Raw genomic sequence first — 21,115 nt, forward strand, 5'->3', positions numbered from 1 at the left:
CCCAGGTACCCCGTGTCCCTGCCAGCTGTGCCCTGCCATGGATGCCCATACCCATGCCCCATACCCATGCCCCATGCCCTGCCCCACCTCCGCTGGCCGCCGTGAGCTTGGTGCGCCGCACAAAGCCCAGGTACCCTGTGAGCTGTGCCCTGCCATGGAATGCCCAGGTACCCCGTGTCCCTGCCAGCTGTGCCCTGCCATGGATGCCCATGCCCATGCCCCACCTCCGCCGGCTGCTGTGAGCTCGGTGCGCCGTACGAAGCCCAGGTACCCCTGTGAGCTGTGCCCTGCCATGAATGCCCATACCCATGCCCCATACCCATGCCCCATGCCCTGCCCCACCTCCGCTGGCCGCCGTGAGCTTGGTGCGCCGCACGAAGCCCAGGTACCCTGTGAGCTGTGCCCTGCCACAGAATGCCCAGGTACCCCGTGTCCCTGCCAGCTGTGCCCTGCCATGGATGCCCATGCCCATGCCCCATGCCCATGCCCAGGTGCCCCAGCCCCACCTCCGCTGGCCGCCGTGAGCTCGGTGCGCCGCACGAAGCCCAGGTACCCCGTGCGCGCCCACAGCGTCTGCGCGGCGTCGCCGAAGCTCAGGCGGGTGTTGAAGTGGTCGGCCTGAAGGGTCTCGTTGTCGTAGATGGTGTAGTAGCCACTGGCTGTGTGGGGGCTGTTCACCCAGATCTGCGCAGGGAGGGGAAAAGGGTCAGGTCCCCAGGAATGCCCACATGGGAGTGGGTAAAGGAACTGCAACAAGAAGGTTCTGGTTTTATCTGTGGTTTTAGCAGATGAGAAAAATTCATCTTGGGCTTCCAAATAACCTGCAGAACCTTAAAAATGCACCTGGAGGTGTAGTCTTGCAGTAACTGTAACTGAGGATTCGCTGAGTAAATAAATTGTGGGTTTTTAACACATCCAGTCCAAAATTGGATAATAATCCACCAACAGAGATCAATATACTGGTGTGTAATCAAAGAAAGGAAAGCCAAATGTAAATTGTACTATTTGGGAGCCAGTTTGCAAGATTTAGGGTGGAACAAGCTTCTTTTCAAGTGGGTTTTCTTTAAACTTGACAGTGAAATAACACCCAAATTCTGAACACTCCAGCAATAATTCATCTTACAAAGGCTTCTATCACAGCTCCAAACTGTCCCCCAGCAGAGAAAAGCCCAAGGAGCAGCAGGAAAAGGTCCCCAAGGAGCAAAACCTGCACTTACCTCCCCAAGGTGAGAATCTCCCAGAGGCCCTTTTGTCTCTGGATTGACAATGACCACTTTGACCCCAGGCAGAATCTAAAGAGCACAAAAAGGAAATGTGCAATTCTTGTTGGATTATTTTCAGAACAATAAAACACACAGGCTGTTCAATCAGGGCAGGATTGCACCCGTGGACATCACAAACAGGGATAAAACAGGCAGGACAGGTACAGCAAGGCAAGATCAGGGTATGGATGTATCCCATGGCTCCAGGGTCACACAGGTAAGATATTCTAACCTTGATTTTGAAGAATTCAGCAAAAAAACTACAGGAAAACCTCTTTCTGTTAAACTATGAGGGAGTAAGAGTTACAGTAAATCCCAACTACAGCCTGATTTCAAGAATTCCAGAGCCCACACTTCTGATGTGGAAATTTACTGCAAAATGGACCAATTCCCCAACAACTCCAGCAAAACACACTCCTAAATCAACGGGTAATTCCTTATAATCAAGTTCCAGAGGGACAATGTAAGCAAGTGCCACCCCCTCCCATGCCACAGGACTGTCCTTCCCAGCTACAAAGGCAGTGGGGAGGTGGGCACACATGGATTTACCTTTCCAGACTCAGAGAGCAGCAGGCTCTGGGGAGCTCCTCGTTCCACCAGACGGACTCTGAAGGTCAAGAAACAAACATTGTCAGGTGAAAAACCAGAGTTGAAGTGGCTGGAGTGGTGTGAAAACAGCACCACTGCAGGGTTTTATACAGTTAATAAATTGGTTTAAGTGAACTTACAGTACCTGTCATGTCTCAAGGATTTCAGGTCTACATACACCGTGGTGGGATCTGGCCCCGATGTTCCCTGAGGAGTTAATATTTAAAAAACATTGATGTGTTTAGAGCAATCAGGGGAATTTCTGCCTGAGCCCAGAACTATTTCCAGGGGTTTCTTACAGCAGAATTCCTACTCATATTCCCCCACCTTTGCAGCTGCACCCTGCAGTTAATCAGGTGACTTTCTGGGACACCTGTGTGGGGAAGGAGCCTTGGGGAGGGGGGAGACACCACAAGACCTCTCAGCCACCAAGCACTGTTTATGTGGCAATAAACAGCTCAGATTCATGTTTCACTTGTTTTGAGCATCTGTGATACGATTTGGCAGCTGAAAATGAGAGAAGCTGCTTAAATCTCGTGCCAGCTGTTCTCTGCAGGGCAGATGTTTGGCTTCAGAAATGTGCCCAGATGGGGAGCGTGGAACACAACCCAGCCTGGCATCTGGTGCCAGCGACAACCAGGAGCCCTGGGAAGCCTCACCTGCAAACAGATGGCCATGTTGACCCTGGAGCCAAAGGTGGTGCTCACGGCCCGGGAGGAGAGCCCGATGTCCTTGAAGAGCTTGGAGAAGGAATGGGTGAGGGACACGCGCGGCCGCTCCTCGGCCACCACCACGCAGGTCCGGACACAGGACAGGTTAATGCCACGGGCCTGCACACAAACACCAGGCAAAGGGCTGCAGCTGCTCATCTGGCTCCTCTCAACCAGCTCTGTTTGCTGCTTAGCCCGTGAAATTACCCGGGAAATGCAGTACAAACTCAGTTCTTGTGTTCTGAGCTACTTTTCCTCTTTCTGATTCCATTTGTAATTATAAATCATGCCTGACCAGAGCCTGAAAATGCAGCCACAGCAAGACATGGACTGACAGAGCTCCCTCCTCCGCCCCAGCTCTCAGCACAGCTGCTCAGCTGAGATTACTGGTGTTCATCTATCCCCTCTCAACAAGTTACATTTGCTTCTTATCCCATAAAATTACTCAGGAAATGCAGGACAACTCAGTCCCTGTGTTCCGAGCTACTCTCACTCTTTCTGATTCTGTTCACAATTATAAATCTGGCTGCATTTCTATGCCTGACCAGAGCCTGGAAATGCAGCCAGAGCAAGACATGGACTGACAGAGCTCCCTCTCTGCCCCAGCTCTCTGCACAGCTGCTCAGCTGAGATTACACCTCTGAGTCACTGCTTATACAGATGGAAACCAAACCCAGGCAGAATAAAGTCATCCACTGGGATTGCATGGACTCTTCAGCAACAGTGGCACCTGAATCCATCATTATTTCTATGGTGAATGCTCTGACCAGCACCAGGAAGGAGATCTCTGTGCTGCTCACCTGGTGACACAGCCCAGGCACCTGCAGAGCTCTGTGCCAGCCAGACAACAAGGCTGAGCCTTCATCTCACAGAGCCACAATCCAGGAAATCCCAGGGAAAAAACCACCTCAGGCATGGCAAGGAGCTATTTATTCCCTTCTCTCATCTCCAAGGAGAACACACCTCCATTGAGCAGCTCTCCTGACATGTGCTTTCCATCATGTGCTGGTGTGAGCCTCCACTGCAGACTGTTACATAAGGAATCTGCTGCAGAGCAGCACTGGCATCCTCCCTGCTCAGGGCTGCCCTGGCATTCCCTGACAGGTGCTCCCTGCACTGCACAGCCCCTGCTCCTCCCCAGTCCCCTCCTCTCCCAGGGAGATTGGCTTTTGCAGATTTCCTTTTGGAGATTTGCTTTTGGAGCACCTCTGGCCTGGAGATTTGTGCAACAGGAAAATCTGAATTTAACAATCATATCACTTTGCTTTACTACCAGAGCTTCCTTAATTTATGTGATGTAACACTCAGGAAATGTTTCTTACCTTTAACATTTCAACTTGGTTTCCAAGTCCCTTTGTACACAGTTCCATGACTGAATAGGAACAGAAAGTGTCCCTTATTTTATACTGGCTGACAGTAGATAACCAGAGAAAAAGATTGGATTCCAGCTCCATAGGAGGAATTAAAATTGACTGATGTCCAGAATACACACTGTGAAGAACATTAAGGGAGAACACATTTTAGTGAAGCTTGTAGCTATCTTTAAATTAATATTTACTGTATCTGCACATTACATTCCTGCTAGTCCAAAGGCAAGTTGTGGGACTGCAGCTGAGGCAAACTGGAGCAGCAACATTTTAAAAATGCAATTTACTGTACAAGAATAACAATTTATCCACGCACAAACACACACTGACAGTGAAGGAAGAGAACTGGCTCAACACCACAGAGAACAAAACCTCCCTTATTGCAACATGTAATCAAGGAAGAAAGGGAAGAGAAACATTCTGAAGCCAGGAATATTTGGCAGCACAAACACACATAATCAAGATGGGATAACATCTTGCTAATCTGCAGCAAAAGGGAACGTGTTGTTGTCAGCTCCAAGACAAATTCCCCCCTTACTGTAAATTAAGTCATTCTGTAACGTCAACCCGTGTGTAATGACACCCATTTCCCATTTCCAACCAGCCGGGAGTTCATCTGCCCCCCTCCCCAGAAAATCCTACCTGCAAAGGCACCAGAGCACAAATCCCAGCCCGCAGTAGGGGTCCAGACAAATGGCAATCTGCCGCGAGGAGTAGAGCTCACACTGCAGCTTGATGGCCCTGCACAGGCCACTGACGGCAGCGTGGGACATCTGCAACACAGGGGGGACACTGCTGGGGCCCAGGGCAGCACCCAGACACCCCCAGACACTGCTGGGGCTCAGGGCAGCACCCAGACACCCCCAGACACTGCTGGGGCCCAGGGCAGCACCCAGACACCCCCAGACACTGCTGGGGCTCAGGGCAGCACCCAGGCACCCCCAGGGCAGCACCCAGGCACCCCCAGACACTGCTGGGGCTCAGGGCAGCACCCAGGCACCCCCAGATACTGCTGGGGCTCAGGGCAGCACCCAGGCACCCCCAGATACTGCTGGGGCTCAGGGCAGCACCCAGGCACCCCCAGACACTGCTGGGGCCCAGGACAGCACCCAGGCACCCCCAGAGACAGCAAAGGCAGCTCATGGAGAGCTGGTGGGCAGGCAAGGCCATGGTTTGGTTCCTGAGCTTCCCCAGCAGAGGCAGAGACTGCAGAGCCCTGACACCAACAGTGACACCAACTGTGACACCAACAGCTAAACTTGAAGCTGCAGCTGTTTGAGCCCCACCTCAACATGAGCCAGAACTTGCCATGGAACAGCTGCCCAGGGTGGTTGTGGAGTCTTCCTCTCTGCAGACATTCCAAACCCACCTGGACACGTTCCTGTGTCACCCGCTCTGTGTGACCCTGAATTGGATTGGGGGATCTCCAGAGGTCCCTCCCAGCCCTGACTGTGCTGTGGTGCCAACTCCAAACACACATGAGCATTAACAACAGTCTAAGGCTTTCCTTTTTAGTATCTTATCCTCTTTTTCCTGACTGCATCCCTCTTCTGCTCTTGGTGGAGCTCAGAGCTCTCTCCCAAGCAGCTCTCCAGGGGAGGCAGCAGCAGAATTCCTGACCCCTCTGTGCAGACCTGTTTCTCTCCTCAGCAGGACTCAGGGAAATGAAGCCCACAGCTTTGTCAGAAGAAAATCAGGGTCTTTGTTTAAGCTACAACTTGGAGGTGGAGGTCAAGGGGAGGTGGCTCCGAGAGTCAGGCAATACAAGACACAAATGCCCATCTCCTAATCCATTACTATACCTTTACTCCTGTGAGCATGCCTGTTGTGGAAACACTAAAATCTAGATATGCCAACATTTCAGGTGTGGGTGGCTTGTAGATCTGGGCCAGCCTCTTCCTGGGCAAATCATCTGTGCAAGAGAGAAACAAATGGGTTAATTTTGGTTACTTGACTGGTATTTGAAAGGAGAACATGACTTTCCAAACGCCAGAGATGGAAGATAAAGCCTTCCATTAATTCTCTTTCCAGAAGAGACAGGCTAGTGTATGGCAAAACTCTTGCCAAGAAAATTTATTCTCAGGAAAAGGGAGAAAATGATGAATAATGACCAACTCATCCTTGTCTTAAGCAGATTAAAGTTGTCTCCAGAAATCCCTGTAATCATTTCCCATGCACAGCTCAATACAGAAGACTTCTCAGTGAACAATGGCACATCTTGGATACCTTTTATGCATATTCAAACAAATTTTCAAGAGCCACTCAATGAAATGTGGGACAGTCCCTTCGGAAGTCACCAGTCACCTCTCCACAGGACTTCCAGGAGCCTCCTGGCCAGGGAGCTCACCTGTGTCAATGATGGTTGGCCAGGTTTTCACATCCACAGCACCAGCTGCCTCTCTGGACTTGAGCAGCCTCATCAAGGTCTGGGTTGTGAGGATGCAGGCAGCTTTGCTGACCTGCAAAGATGAACACTCACTGAAACAAAGAGGCAGGAGCAGGTCCCAGCAGCACAGAACATGTCCCAGTCTCCGATGTGCAGAGACTATTTTATCCTATCAGCAAACCTGAATTCCTTTCTCTGCCTTTTGCACACTCTGCTCTGCTTTCCCTTCACCAAACCCCAGTGCAGCCCAGCCTGCACAGACCCTGGCAGAACCTGTGAGAAGGTGTCACAGCAAGATCCAGCTTTCTTCCCCATGCTGTCCTCTGGTTACTGAGCTTGGGAAGTGACTTAACTGCAGGATTTGGACTTCCCCAGCATTCAGGAGTGCCAAGGTGAAATTCTGGGTGGCAACACCACGTTAGTGTTGTCAGACAGGTGTGTGAGGAGGGGGTTCTCTGTCTGGCATTTATGAAGGAGAACACTGTCCCTCAGCTCCAAGATGTGCCTCAATTCCTGTCACACAGCCACCACGAGCTCTGTTAGCTGTGTCACCCCTGGAGCACGAGGCCGGGGCACTCAGTGTGACTCCCAGGAGCCTGTGACCAATCCAGCCCCAGTCCGTGTGACACAGGTGTCACCCCTGGGGCCCAGGCTGGCACTCACCTCCACGATCATCCTCACTGTGGGCAGAGTTGCCACCAGGCTCTGGGCGTGGGGCGGGCGCACGGTGACGGGGACACAGCCCGAGTACAGGCAGCCGTAGAAGGCCGTGATGAGCTCGATGCCTGCAGGGACACCAAGGGGACACTGGGGAGGGGTCCCTGGGCACAGCAGGGCACTGCTGCCCCTCCCACAGCACAGCTGGGCAACATCAGCAGCCCGGCAGCAAGCTGAGAAAGCTTGGGGTAGGGAATGGGGACAGTAAAGGAACCACACAGGAAAGCATCTCCATCACGGAGGAAAAGAACATCAAGTGACTCCAAACCAGTCAGGACACAGCAGTGAGCACCTCTCACTAGCACTGAGTGCCCTTCCTGTGTTTCCAGATCCCAGTGAGAGGCCAAAGCAAGCCCAGGCTGCGTTTCCCCAGTGGGACCCACTCACCAGGAGGATAAAGAAGCACCACATTGTCTCCTGCATTGAGATGGCCTTTGTCACACAGCACTGATGCAATTCTCTCAGCCTTTTTGTGCAGCTGAAGGCAGGTGGCCGTGCACACAGTGGTTCCCTTGAAAGGAGACAAAAATGCTCTCAACAGGGGCTGGCACAACCCAAACTGGCTGCTCTGAGATAAACCCAAGCTGGCTGGCTAGCAGGAGGCTACAGCTAAGAGTTATCTCTACCTAAAGGCTGCTGTGCCCAGTGAGCCACTCATCCACTACAGAGATGGAGTTAGATCTGCTCTAGAAAATTCTACCTGCCAGGGAGTCAGTTCAGGTCTTCTTGCACCAGAACCTTGCCAGAATATACTCAACACCACTGACAGGGATGGTGGCACCAAGGGATACACCATTAACTGATACAGGAACCAGTGGGACCTACAAACACGCTCAGTTTTAAAATGAAGTATCAAACCATGAGAGCCATTTGCTGAAGGGACCTAGAGGGTCAAAGGGTCAAGTTTTAAGTTACAAATCTGTGGTCAAAATCTGACACAGAGGTTAAAGAAAGGCACTGCAGAGGGCAAAAGATTTTAAAGACTCTCCAACTGGCACTGGATAGCACATGGACCATAAAACCCAACAACTCAGCACTGACTGTACCTTGGCATTCAATAGAAGGAAGAGTGGGTGGTCAGGAGTTGCTTGAGCTCTCCACTGCAACACTTCTGTCAGGAACTGGTGCTGGAAGAGACAGGAAGAAATTCAACACCAGCTTCTCCTTCAGTGCTCCCCACTGCTGCTCTGCACACAGCAGGGAAAACTCCTTCCCATCCTCCAGTTGTCACAAACACTGATTTACCTTTTTAACTAAATCATTGTCTTCTATTTGACCCAGATCTCTCCCAGAGGCTTGAGCGATTCTCTTCCCAGCAACCAGGTTCCCCACCATCACAGAGGCAGGGCCCACCCCTGTGGAGAGACAGCAGCACTTTGGGAAGGAGCAGAGCCAAGGGACAGAGAGTCCCTGCAGGACCCCCCTGCTCCTGGGAATGAGCCTCACTGATGGAGCTCAGCAGGCATTGCTGGTCTCTGTCCATCAGGAGGGAGAATCCCAGTGAGCTCAAAGGTGGGAATTAAAATTCCTGACTAACACATGCAAAGAGAGGCCTGGAACAAGCCCAAACCATGGAGCACTAGACAGGCCCTGGTCCCCAGCACGTGGGACAGGGAGGAGGACATCACCCAGTCCCTGGGGCTGAGCACTGAGCCCCAGCTCAACAACACCAAACAAAAAGGGCTTCAGGTTACCTGGCTGTTTCTGCCTGGGCTTTGGCAAGTTTGTCACACAAGTGTGTGGGCACATGAGGATGTTGCAGGGGTGCAGAGAGCCCTCCAGAAAGTGCTGTTTGGTTTGGGAGATGTGGATCCCTCCCAGCGGAGTTTTTGGCAATGTGTTGGCTGGCACGAGAGCAAGGCAGTAAACACCCACTTGGTGAATGCTGTCAATGGCCTAGAGAAAGGAGAGATGGTCATTGGCATTGCTGGCACTGCTGGGCACAGTCTGCTGATGCACTCACACTGCAAGACAAATCCCTGCACTTGTGAGCGAATCACTGACATCCCACCTGCCCTCTGTGCCACCAGCGAGCCCTGCAGTGAGCCTGAAGTGCTGGGTACCCCCTGCCTTTACAGCCCATTTCATAGACACCAAATCCATTTTTAAATCCTTCATGACCAAAATCCCAAAATACCCACGGCTGCCTGATGAATCACACGATTCTGATCTCGGGATTGCATCCATCTGTCTCCTCTGAACCATCACACTCTGTTCCCTCCTGCCCGCCTCAGCATTCAGGCATCTGATCCATTATTCAGAGCACCAGGTACTTCCCTGGTTTTCCACCCCAGCTCGCACACTTCACTCCCTGAATGTCATTCCTGGAATGACACACATGCAGTGCAGGCAGCTCTCAAAGAAATCCTTGCTACTCATTCTTTTAGGACCACACTCATTCAGCTGTTCTGGCCTTTCCTTGCCCACTTGCTCCCTGCTGAAAATGCACCTCCAAAGAAAAGGGTGGCTTTAAAGCCAAACTCTGAGCTCCACATGATCCAGACTAAAAGCAGAACTCAAAAGCCTGAGCACAGATCTGCTCTGCAGTTCTGAGAGGAAACTGCCAGAGCCTCTCTGTTCTCTGGGATTCATGGAAACCCAGACTGGCTGAGGAATTTCTTCCCAAAATTTAACTTAAATTCCTCCTCTTTCAGTTTGAAGCCATTCCCCTTGTCCTGTCACTCCAGCTCCCTCAGGACACAACAGAACAGCCTGGACACAGCTTGTGACCCCGCACAAACACCTTGTGCCAAGAGGGATGCAAAGCTTGTGGCACCTCCACTGGGGCCCTTGGTGGCCTCTGCTCTGCCCACACCCCAAAAGCTGCAGGATTTTTCCCCAGCTGTACCTGCAGCACCCGACTCATCCACTGGAAACTGTCCTCCTCAGATGCATCTGGCCTCTGCTCTGCCACCACCACGATCCTCTCGTCGTAGAACACAGACACGGAGAACACAGCAATCCTAAGGAAAAGGGCAGAGCCACACTCCAGTTTCACTCCTCAGAAACAGGGGGCCAAGGAGAGATTAAATACAGGACTTGTTAAAATAACCATGGGGCAAAAACAAGAGAAAAAGCACCAGACAATTAACACAGAGTCAAAAGGAAAGACTGGGGAGTATTTAAGGGGTTAACTCCACTTTCTGATGGAATTTCCATATGGCACACTCCCCGTTCTCCCAACCTGCTGTCACATTCTTGTTCCAACTTCTGGCAAAGCCCAAATGAAAGGAGATTTAAAGGCACCTACAGGATGGTTTAAAATCTCTCACTAAGTCTCGGAGATATGAGCTCCAGCTCTGCCTGAAGATCTGAAAAATTGTATCCACAACTGTTAAATAAAAATCAAATATCTTTGGACATTAATGAAACTCTTCCTTGCTGCACCAGTCAGCAGCTAACAACTGCAACTCTGCAGAGACAGAGAATTAATTTCTCCACGTGCCTGACTTATCTTGTTACTTGATTGCTTTCCCTAAAGCACAGACTTGATGAAAAGCCAGGCTGGATAGTGGGGAAAAGATCTGTGTTGGGCAGGATCAGGGCAATTACTACCTAAATCAAAAATATGTTTACTTTGACTGATCTACCAAAGAGAAATCCAAGAATAGTACTAAAGCTTGTGCTTTGCTTTATGACATGCAGCAGGTGATGGGGTTTCTTGTGCTGACCTTCCTCTGTAAACTGTTTTTATTGACTCCACGGCCAGCCCAGTGGCCACGATGTCGTCGGCGTTGTGCCTTCTCCCGCTCACGGTCAGCAACCCGTCCATTTTCCCAACCACAAACACCAAACTGCCCTGCAAGGCAAGAAGGCAACGGTGAGGAGCTCACAGAGAGCTCCTCTCACACATCCTCCCTCCCCAAAGCTTTTCCCTGAAAGGCTGAAGGGCCAGAGCAGTGCAGGCCCTCCTCACGTACAGGTCCAACAAATCCCAGCAAGCCGGAGCGCACGAAGGGCACTTCCCCCACGGGAGAGCCAGAGGAGTTCACAGGGATCACCTGCAACACAAGGGAGGACACTGGAGGCCTGAGGAGAGAAAAACCTTCCCAAACCACCCCAAAATTGTGGAGAAAAACCACCCCAAAAATTGCACTTAACGTGAGTGAAGGGAAGAGGAGAAGGGCAGGGAACCCTCAGTACAGCCAGGGTGGGAGATGTTTATGGAGGGGATTCTGAGTATCTCTAACTGCAAGGAGATTTCCAGTGCATGTTTATAAAAACCAACATTAACACTTCGGTTACAAACCCAAGGGGTTGTACAAGACCACCAGTTTGACACAGGAAATGGGGCAGGAAAGATGCATTCTGCTAGACATACCTCGAAAGTATTCTTTGTCACCCCTGCCAGCCCATAGTACATCATTCCTCCTGCTCTGGAGCTCACACAGATTTCACCAATCTCATCTGTTTTACAGAGCTGGGGTGGCCCATCTGGTTTCACTATACACATCATGCCTAGGAAAAATCAGGCTTTGTTAAAAACAGCTCCCAAATTTTGCCCTGTGTGAGAAGTGACACGTTTAATCCTGACAGGAATGACTGAGTCTGGCACTGCCCCACCTCTCCCACACTGAGGCTGATGTGGGAGAGAACATTGACCCATTCTGCTTCTAAAACATCTCCAAAAACATCCCATATCAGTCTCCTGTCCGTTTTTACCTCCTGGCATCACGTGCCCCACGTCCTGGACAGTGAGAGCAGAGTTTTTATCCTCGGTGTTGACCCGAATGACACCAAAACTCAGCCCGTTCATGGACAGGATGGCTCTGCCTGGCAGAGGGGCCCCGGGTACTCCAGGCCTGGGAAGGACACAAAATGAACAAATACACTCAATCAGGCACCCAGCTGGGTGTTAGACTCAGATGGAGATGGCACAGCAACAGAAAGAGGTGTGTTCAGTGTCTCTGCTTTGCATAATCACTTCAAACTGTGACGGCAGCAAGGATCCCCACCCAAATTTTCAACCCCTAAGGAATTGTGTTCCTGGGCACTGCAGCTCCTCTGCCAGCTCCTTATCTCACCCCATGGCAAACCCCAGCTCCCACCCCTGTTTCTTACAGGCAGCAATGGACAGAAACAGAGTATGAGAGTGTCCAAATGATCTCAAATCCCATCTCAGATTCAGAACACCTCCCGGGCTGTGGAAATCAGGAGGAGCAAAAGCAGAGCTCAGGCACTGCTGAGCTGTCACACACCCCAGAAATCACTTGGACCTCAGGAGGGAGGTTTAAAGCTCAGCAACTTGAGTACCTGAGCACACAGAGTAAATGTCAGAGGAGTTTATTACATGCCTAAATCAACTCTGACCAAGCCAAGTGTGAAGAAAGCCCAGGCTGGATGACTCAATCTGTTACCTCCGGATTGCGACGGTCATCGCTTCGGGGGAGGTGGCACAGGGACAAATCGCCTCTGGTTTGAGCCCATGGCTCTGAAACAAGCTCAGGAAGGCATCACAGGAGGAAACAGACCCTAGGAAGAAAGAAAAGATGCCACTAGCACTTCACAGATATTGATTTCATGTCCATCTACTGGAAGGGTCACGAGGAGGATTTGGGAAACTCCAGGAGGAAGCAGCCTCAAGTTGTGCTGGGGAGGTTTGGGTTGGACATGAAGGAAAATCTCCTCACTCCAGGGGTGGTCAGGCATTGGAACAAGCCCAGACTGGACATTCAGACAGTGAATTCTGCCCAGGTGGAATCATGATCCCTGAAAGGATTTAAAGGACGTGTGGATGTGGCACTTGGGGACAGGGTTTACTGGCGAACGTGGTGCTAGGTGAAGAGCTGGATTTGATGGTCTTAAAGGTCTTTCCCAGCCTGAACAATTCTCTGATTTTACAAACACTGCCCCCCATTCAACTCTCCCTTTTCCTGCTTTGCAGGATCTCTCACACCCCAAAGGATGGCAACACAAAAACCTCGAAACACCCTTGTCCTGTGCCCAAGCAGCAGCAGGCAGAGCTCTGGCCTAGAGCAGAGCTCCAAGGGAGCTGATCCTGCTGCCAGAGAGGCCTGGACAGGGCTGGGCAGGGCTGGGGCACTCACAGGGGTTGGCGCCGTCGGTGACGATCAGCATCCGCAGCGAGCTCAGGCTCACGTCTCTTTGGTCCCGGTGGGCCATCATGGCCCAGTGCAAGTCTCGACACTTCACCAGAGCAACTTTTGCTGCAAACAACACAAAAACACCACCTCAGGGCAAATCAAAGCTTTCCAAGAGTTATTTTCATAGAACTCACATGGTCTTAAATAACTGAGGCTGCAGTAACAGCGAAGCCAACACACAGTGGCATCTGCTGTGGCACTGCCACCACCTGAGCCAGGGTCTGTCATCATCACAGCTCCTCCTCCAAAGGCCATAAATCATTATCAGCCTCTGGAAGCCCTCAGGGAGGCCAGAGACCAAGGGCTCCTGCTGCACTCTGCCATTTCCTTGGTTTCATAAAAGAAACTGGCTCCAAGTCACAAGATCCCCATCGTGTTCCCCACCACTGACATGGCATTGGGACTGTGCACAGGAATAAATGGCAAAGTCCTCTGTCCTCCCAAGCTGTCACATTTCTGTTCCAACCTCTGGCAAGTCACCAATGCAAGGAGTTTTACAAGTATCCACACAACTGGGGGCTTAAAATCTCCCAGACATGAGCTCCAGCCCTGCCTGAAGATCTAGAAAATCATATCTAATACTGCAAAATAAAAATCAACTACCTTTGGATATTAGTGAAACCCTTGGCCCTCAAGATTTGTCATGGTGGAGCAAGAGGGGTTTAAGACATTTGAGATTTTAATGTCCCTCACTCTTGGATCCTGAGAATTCCAAGCTGAAATTGTGGATTCCCCCAGGTTACCTTTGTGGGCATGAACCCTCTGCACCCATGAGAGAGGACAGGTTTTCATCACAGAATAGGGCACGCTGATAGTGTGCAGCTTGTTCATTACATTCTGAAAAACAGGAAAAGGATTGTTAGGAAAGGGATCCCAAACCTCTCATTGAGTTATTACAAATAAGAGTCACCCTCAGTGCCCATCAACTTCCACCCCATCAGGAGTTCACAGAGGTTTAGTCAGGATGATTCTGTTGTTCCTCCAGGAGATTTGGCAGGGAGAGAAATGGTTGTTTTAACAGATAATAGTCCCCAGTGTTGGACTCTGTTATCACAGAATCATGGAATTCTGGAATGGGTTTGGTTGGGAGGGACCTTAAAGCTCATCCAGTGCCATGGCAGGGACACTTTCCACTATCCCAGGGTGCTCCAAGCCCCATCCAACCTGGCCTTGGACACTTCCAGGGATCCCAGCTTCTCTGGGCACCCTTTGCCAGGGCCTGCTCACCCTCACAGGGAAGAAATTTTTCCTAATATCCTATCTAATCATGAATCTCTCATTGCAGAGAGCTCTGGAGCCAACTCACCGTTAGAATGCCATGCCACAGCCCTGCATCCTTCTTAAAATCCAGCACATTCACTATCGTTTCACCTGGGAAAAGAAAGGTGAAGCTGTTAGTGCAACGTGCCAGCACGGCTGTGCCCATCACTTACTCTGGAATCTGCACAAGGATGAACATCCCTGCCCTGCCAGAGCTGCTGCAGGGCCAGCCCAGGGCTCTGTGTGATTACACGTGTTACTGAGCACAGTAACAACTGCACGTCCATGCCTGAGCAGGAGCACGTCCAGAAAGTGCAAGGAAATCACATTTGGAAATGCAGCTGCCAGCTGGAAATCACATTCCAGCCTGAGATGTCCATCAGTGGGACAGGAAGGGTCTGGAGCTCGTTATGAACGAGCAGGGGAGCTCAGGAACATCACTCAAGCCCTGACTTTTAGCTCAAGTGATGGATTCTAAAGGCAAACTTTGCATTTTAAACCTCTGTGACCTACAGCTCTATAAATAGTTTCACTCATGGAGGCAGGGATTACCTTGATTTACAAGGCAGACCAGAATAAACCACATCCTACAGCAAAACCCTCTGGAATACCAGCAGCACCTTCCACCCTCCATTTCTGGGTGCCCCAAAACACCTCACAGGACCAGAACAGCCCCAGCCCCAGCAAGTTTGGTATTTACACACTATCAGCAATGAAAGACATTTCTATGGGCCACCAGTGCAGTGAGAGGGGACTCCAGCTTGGTGGGAAATGCTCCATTTTTCATCCATTTGCTCCTCTTTTTGTGCATCAGAACACTCAGTAACTTCACAGAAATTATATAAATCCTCCTTTTTATTCTTCTTCATCATGGCAGTGAAAATGATGCCATTTTGGATGGAAAAACATCACAGCTAATTTTCACTTTTTGGGGGGAAGAATTAATCTGCACTTTCAAATTTTATTTACTTTTGAAGTAAATATTGGTTACTCAGAGACAGCTGTTGAAGATATGAGAGGGAACCACTGAATTTTGTCAACCTTTGATGTTCTGTGGCCTCACTCACCTTCAGAGTAGTTGCAGGCCTGAGACAAGGCCTGGCAGTGAGCCAGCATGGCCACACGGGACACGGTGACACCCATGACACTGCCCTCCTTGCTGGTCTTGTACTGCGAGGAGAGAGGTTACAGGGAGTTAAGGAAGAGAGAAATTAAGGAAGTTAAATCACAGAATCCACGTGAAAATAAAGTTTTCTCTCTGTGTGAAAGCTTAGACCCAAGGAGATGGTTATTGTGGTGGCACACGTGGAAAATCTCCATGGAGCTGGGAGAAAAAATGCATCTTTCAGCTTGAAATAAACTGAAAATAAACCTAAAGGAAATGAAGAAAAGAATTTAACAACCCATTCCATCCCTTTTTGTGCTTGTGTTTATTTCACTGTCACTGCTGCTCATGACATCTCTTCCTGCTCCTGTAACAAACTGAAAAATCAATCTGTGTTTCAGACTGGCTGAGCCACCACTGAAACTGCTGCAATCCTGTGGGAAATGGATTTGTAAAGAATTTTAAAAATTTGATAGAAAGCTTACATAATTTTAGAGAATTAGAACTGTGAAAGATGCATTGTAGCAGGACCAGGAAGAAAAAAATAGAGGTGATTGGTGTTAGAAGTAACAGCAGCATTGTGTAGAAAACCTAGTAAGCTGAAAGGGTTATTGTAATTTATAAGGTATTGTAACCAGAAAATAAGTTAGCTTCTGATAGAATGGCATTGAGGTTTACATCTCTTGTGTCTCACTACTCATCAAGACTGATAATAGAATAAAATCTTTTAAAACACCTCTCAATTGTCCCAATAAAAGCTGAGAAAACCAACACAATCCCTACAAGTCACCTTCTGGCATAGGAACAAAAATCAGCATTTCTGCAAGAACAGAGAATCCCAGCTGCTGCTGGCTCAAGCACTGGCAGAAATGGGGTTATCAAGCACCACCTCAGAGCTCAGCTGTCTCCATCCCTCACTTTTTTGGAACAAAAACAATTCTCCAACTTATTCCAAGCAGTGCTCAAGGCCACAGAGGGATTCAAACCCAAAATGAGCTTCACAGCAGGGTGTCCCCAGTGAAAGGCTTGTTTCAGTGGGAAGTTGAAGGGAGTGAGGTGAAACTATTCTCCCTCTGGTGATGAGAACATTAAATTCAGCTCACACAAGGTACTTTCTATTCCCCATTCAGCACTTACCTCAATATATGCTGGCTCAGTTCCTGCTGCTGAGATGTTGGGCTGCCAGTCCTTGGGAGATTTGGAGAGATATTTTGAATCTGTCACAACCCATTTGAGTCTGGGCCAACCTGGAGCCAAAATTAAACGCTACATTAATATCAGTTTATTTATTGAGGGATTTATATTCTGCAAGAATACACTAAACCCCATCATTTGTCCAAGTTCAGTTACACAAGCTAAATTCCAAGCCAAGCCCAGCTACCAGCCAGAAGGTTCATCTCATTTCTCATCAGGGAGTTCAGTGGGCAACCAGGTACTTCCTCCCCTCAGGGGAGATCCCTGCAGCATTCCTAAATAAAGCTTGTGAATAAAACTGCCTTGGAACCTGCCAAATGCCACTGAAGGGACCTGAGCACAACCCTGGTTGGGGGGTGGCTCATTGTGACCCCCAGAAGAGCAGAGCAGCTGGGTCAGACATCACAAATAGAAATCCTACACATTTTGCTGATGGGATCAGGAGCTGCCCCTTTACTCCCCAAGTGCCTTCAGAGTACTGACAGCTCCTTTCAGATGGCTCAGCTGCAGCAAAAGCACAATCAAAAGCCAATCTGTAACCAACTCACCTTTAAACTGCACAATTTCTCCATTCTGGGTTTTGGGAAGCCCTTTCAGACACACTTCAGTGGTGAGGGCCAGAGCAATGCCACAGCTCCCCAGCAGGAAACCAATCTGCTGCCCACCAGCATCCTGAGGGAAGAGGGCAAAAGTCACTCCTGCTCAAGGATGACAAAAGTCAGCTTTCCCTTATCAAAATCCAAGGTTTGATATTGCTTTGGGGAATGGGGGAAGGAATAGCAAGGAAAAGAAGAAAACAACCAATTTCCACACAGGATCACAGAATCACAACTGGAGCAATTTGGGCTACTGGGAGGTGTCCCTGCCCTTGGCAAAGGATGGAACTGGATGGTCCCTAAGGTCCCTTCCAACTCAAACCATGCTGTGACCCCAGGAAACATGGCCCTGGCAAGATTAAAATGCACTGGATGTGAAATGCAGGGGAAACAGGAGCTCCTGCCCAGCACCCAGGCATGGAGCTCACCCCATCTCCTGGCATTAAAGGAAACCCAGATGCTGCAAAGAGGAATTGAGAGGCAAAAAAAGCAAAACATGTAATTACACTGGGATAACGAGACCTCTCCATCCCCTGGAGCCAATTTCTGTTGCACAATGATAAAATGAGGAGGCTCACTCAGAAACTGATTGGGCAAATACTGGAGAAGTTTTAATTTTGCATTTGGTTGCTATAGCAGTCTGCCACAGCGCAGAGAATGAAATCAAAGCTCTGTGAGTCCCTGAGTGCTCCCTGAGCTCATTGCCACCTGTCAGACCAGCTCCCAGCTCAACTGCCACCTCTCCTGCCATAATGTTTGCCATGACCCCATTGTTTTTGTAACTCTTATGAAATCCCATAGTTTCACACAGCTCTTGACACAGCAATAATATGGCAACAGTGCAAAAATTCTGGTAAGGGTAAAGAAAACACTTTGCTGGGCAAATAATTTCCAAAAAGTGGCTCAATGTCTTCAGGAGCACTGAGCACCTCCATGTCCAGCAAAATCAGAACCCGGCAGAGCTCAGCAAGGCTGGACTGAGCCCTCTCCCATCAGCCAGGGGGAGATCCACACTCTAATCTGTTCTGTATAAATTACTTGCAGTAAGGAAGTGAAGACTGCATCATTTAGGAGAATTGACCATCTCCAGCTGCTCAGCACAGCTCTGATCAATATGTTTTTCCATTTTTAAAAGCCAATCCAAGCTCCCAAAAGTCCTTGTTGGTACAGAGCTGCTCAGGCAGCAGCTGCAGGCTGTGAAATGCTGTCAGAGGCTCTGGCCTGACTTGGTTTCCATCCCAATCACTGCTCCAAGTTCCATCAACGTTACCTTTCTGGTAAGAGGTACCTCTATAGGCACTGGGATCACTTCAGCCAGGAGACAGCCATAAAATGCCACCATGAACATCACGGGGTCGTTGTTGGGATACACCAGGGCTACCTGCAAGCCACAAGTTAACATTTCAAAATCCACATCTAGAGTGACTGAAGCTAGGAAAATTTGGTGTTGTTTCACACTCTTCCTCACACAGAATGTGCGAAATGTGCCTGTGAGGAGCTCAGTGCTCAGGCATGTGAAGGTTCACATAGAGCCAAGACACAAGAAGCTGCTCACAGAGGGGCCAGGACCCCTGAAAAATCACACCAATTTCTGCCCCAAACAGCCTTGTCCTGGGGTCAGAGTCTCACTATGGTGTCAGTGGAAAGTTCCAGCCCCTAAAGCCCTGGTTTTACTCCAGAGAGTCCCAAAGTCCTTACCCTGTCTCCAGGTTTTAACACAGGTTCGTTTTTGGTCCCCAGTTTATTAAGCAGGGTGTAGGCCAGCTTGAGACTTCTGCTCCACAGTTTGCCTGCAAGGCAGAGAACAGAGACTTGCAGAGCTCTGCATCAAGCAGACAAGAGAACAGCTCCCACCTTGGCTTTTTTATTACCTACACTTCCACTGCTCTGTCCACGACCCTGGCAAAGACCAGGAAGGTTTTCACAAGCCCTGTGAGCCCTGTGCTCTCCCCACCGCTGCTCTCTGGCAGCAGCTGAGCAGGGGAGGCTCAACTCACCATATGTGAGGGTATAAACTGGTTTTCCTGTCACATCCAGGGCTGTCAGGCAGGGACACTTGGCCTGAGTGGTTCCCCAGCGCTGCAGAGCTGCTTCCAAGGCAGGAGGCCAATTACAGACCACTCCCAGGGGCTCCCCCTTCACCGGGGTCATCTGGCGGCCCTCGGGCTTGGGCTGGTTGGGGTCGGGCTGGGGAACTGAGAAAATTCAATGTTATTTCCAGAATCTGTTGGTATTTCTAATATAATCCAAGTAAAATAATATTCCCCGTCCTTGCCCATTCGTCACCTGACAGCTCAGCTTGAAATAAGCTGAAAATAAACCTAAAGGAGTGAGGAAAAGCATTTAAAAACCCATTCCATCCCTTTTCCTGGGAAGTCTTGCACAGAACAAGAGATCATGAACTGAGGTTTCTCACAGGATGTTGTTCAAAGGTGTTCAACACATCAGTAAGGAAAGGAACACAGAACTGCAGAAAAGAAAACCTTACAAAATAATGCTGGAATAAAATCACCAGTGAGGACAATCCTTTGGGAAATTAATTAAAGTAGTAAATGAAAGGGGTTTAAAATCTATTTAAATAATTTTTTAAGAAGTTTAGTGTTGAGGAGGTCCCCCTAAGCTCAGTAGAACAGTGAATAACTTCAAATACTGGTTTTGTGTCAGACTTCTCATGGAGGCTGCTGCAAACAGTGAATTTGAGCCAACCTTGAGAACAACACAAAAAGAGCTCAGCTCCCAGAGTACCCAGTTGTAACAAATGTGCATAAAATCACTATTTGTGCTATTACCTTCCACAATTTCTTCAAAATCATCCACAAAGAACTCTTTCAGGGGTGGTCTTTTAGGTCTTTTCAAGGTGTTCAGCAACTGCTGAATTTTTGTGGAGACTCTGCTGCTCACAGGAACACCTGGAGGGAAAGACCAGAGCAATGAGTGCCACGTCCAGTCCTTCCCACTCAGCTCCAGGGGTTTGGGGCTCCACCACGTCCCTGGGCACTTCCCAAGCCTGACCACCCCATCCATGAGGAAATCCCTCCAGAATGCCAACACCACAACTGCAGCACAGTAACACCGTAATGCCAACACTAAAAACCATTCTGATTTTGTGAAGAGCTTAAATGAGATAACAACTCAGGAATGACTGAGGGAGCTGGGGGTGTTTAGCCTGGAGAAAAGGAGACTCAGGGGTGGCCTCATCACTCTGTACAACTCCCCGAAAGGTGGCTTTGCTCAGGTGGGGTTGGGCTCTTTCTCCAGGCAGCACTGACACAACCAGAGCACACAACCTCAAGCTGCACCAAGAGAAATACAGGTTGGATATTAGGGAAAAGTTTTTACAGAAAAATGATAAAGTTCTGGAATGGCTGCCCAGGGAGGTGGTGGAGTCACCATCCCTGGGTGTGTTTAACAAAGCCTGGATGTGGCACTGGGGGCCAGGGTTTAGCTGAGATGTTGGGGCTGGGCTGCACTCGATGATTTGAAGGTCTCTTCTGTCAGAGTGATTCTGTGAGATCACCCAGGGCTGGGAGAACAACTGATGTGATTTGAGGCCTCTCTGGACCCTGCTGGCACCCCTGGGTGCCCCAAGGGCTCCGTACCATCTGCAGTGTCCATGAGACTGGAGCGGTTGGATCCCTTGTGCATCCCCTTCACAATCCCAGAGGGAGGGAGGTCGATGGCTGCTGGCCGTGGTGAGGGCGTGGAGGTAGTTGCTGTGACATCTGGAGGGACTGAGAAACTTTCTAGAAAAAGAAGAAAGCTGCTAAATACACCTTTTATTAACACAGTGTCAGTCACCTGTTCCCAATAATCCTAAGGATTGAAT

At 49.6% G+C, this 21,115-nt stretch overlaps 1 protein-coding gene across 1 annotated transcript in view; it reads right to left on the bottom strand.

The window, feature by feature from the left end:
• Window positions 1–21,115, bottom strand: part of DIP2B (disco interacting protein 2 homolog B) — a 61,675-nt gene that overhangs the window by 4,935 nt on the left and 35,625 nt on the right. The window contains exons 6-36 of the mRNA XM_058822030.1: window positions 20,889–21,032; window positions 20,079–20,198; window positions 19,287–19,484; window positions 18,988–19,079; window positions 18,560–18,670; window positions 17,242–17,365; window positions 16,637–16,746; window positions 15,462–15,564; window positions 14,441–14,505; window positions 13,878–13,971; window positions 13,078–13,197; window positions 12,388–12,502; window positions 11,693–11,832; window positions 11,352–11,488; window positions 10,951–11,031; window positions 10,702–10,829; window positions 9,879–9,993; window positions 8,725–8,926; window positions 8,276–8,385; window positions 8,077–8,157; window positions 7,418–7,541; window positions 6,977–7,098; window positions 6,275–6,386; window positions 5,730–5,839; window positions 4,570–4,700; window positions 3,883–4,051; window positions 2,510–2,680; window positions 1,996–2,057; window positions 1,812–1,869; window positions 1,218–1,292; window positions 507–684 (exon numbers count right to left, since the gene is read on the bottom strand). Of these exons, the coding sequence (XP_058678013.1) occupies window positions 507–684; window positions 1,218–1,292; window positions 1,812–1,869; window positions 1,996–2,057; window positions 2,510–2,680; window positions 3,883–4,051; window positions 4,570–4,700; window positions 5,730–5,839; window positions 6,275–6,386; window positions 6,977–7,098; window positions 7,418–7,541; window positions 8,077–8,157; window positions 8,276–8,385; window positions 8,725–8,926; window positions 9,879–9,993; window positions 10,702–10,829; window positions 10,951–11,031; window positions 11,352–11,488; window positions 11,693–11,832; window positions 12,388–12,502; window positions 13,078–13,197; window positions 13,878–13,971; window positions 14,441–14,505; window positions 15,462–15,564; window positions 16,637–16,746; window positions 17,242–17,365; window positions 18,560–18,670; window positions 18,988–19,079; window positions 19,287–19,484; window positions 20,079–20,198; window positions 20,889–21,032 (3,702 nt within the window). The remainder of the gene's footprint in view (window positions 1–506; window positions 685–1,217; window positions 1,293–1,811; window positions 1,870–1,995; window positions 2,058–2,509; window positions 2,681–3,882; window positions 4,052–4,569; window positions 4,701–5,729; window positions 5,840–6,274; window positions 6,387–6,976; window positions 7,099–7,417; window positions 7,542–8,076; window positions 8,158–8,275; window positions 8,386–8,724; window positions 8,927–9,878; window positions 9,994–10,701; window positions 10,830–10,950; window positions 11,032–11,351; window positions 11,489–11,692; window positions 11,833–12,387; window positions 12,503–13,077; window positions 13,198–13,877; window positions 13,972–14,440; window positions 14,506–15,461; window positions 15,565–16,636; window positions 16,747–17,241; window positions 17,366–18,559; window positions 18,671–18,987; window positions 19,080–19,286; window positions 19,485–20,078; window positions 20,199–20,888; window positions 21,033–21,115) is intronic.

Source organism: Ammospiza caudacuta, chromosome 31, assembly GCF_027887145.1.
Source record: "Ammospiza caudacuta isolate bAmmCau1 chromosome 31, bAmmCau1.pri, whole genome shotgun sequence".
NCBI lineage: Eukaryota > Metazoa > Chordata > Aves > Passeriformes > Passerellidae > Ammospiza > Ammospiza caudacuta.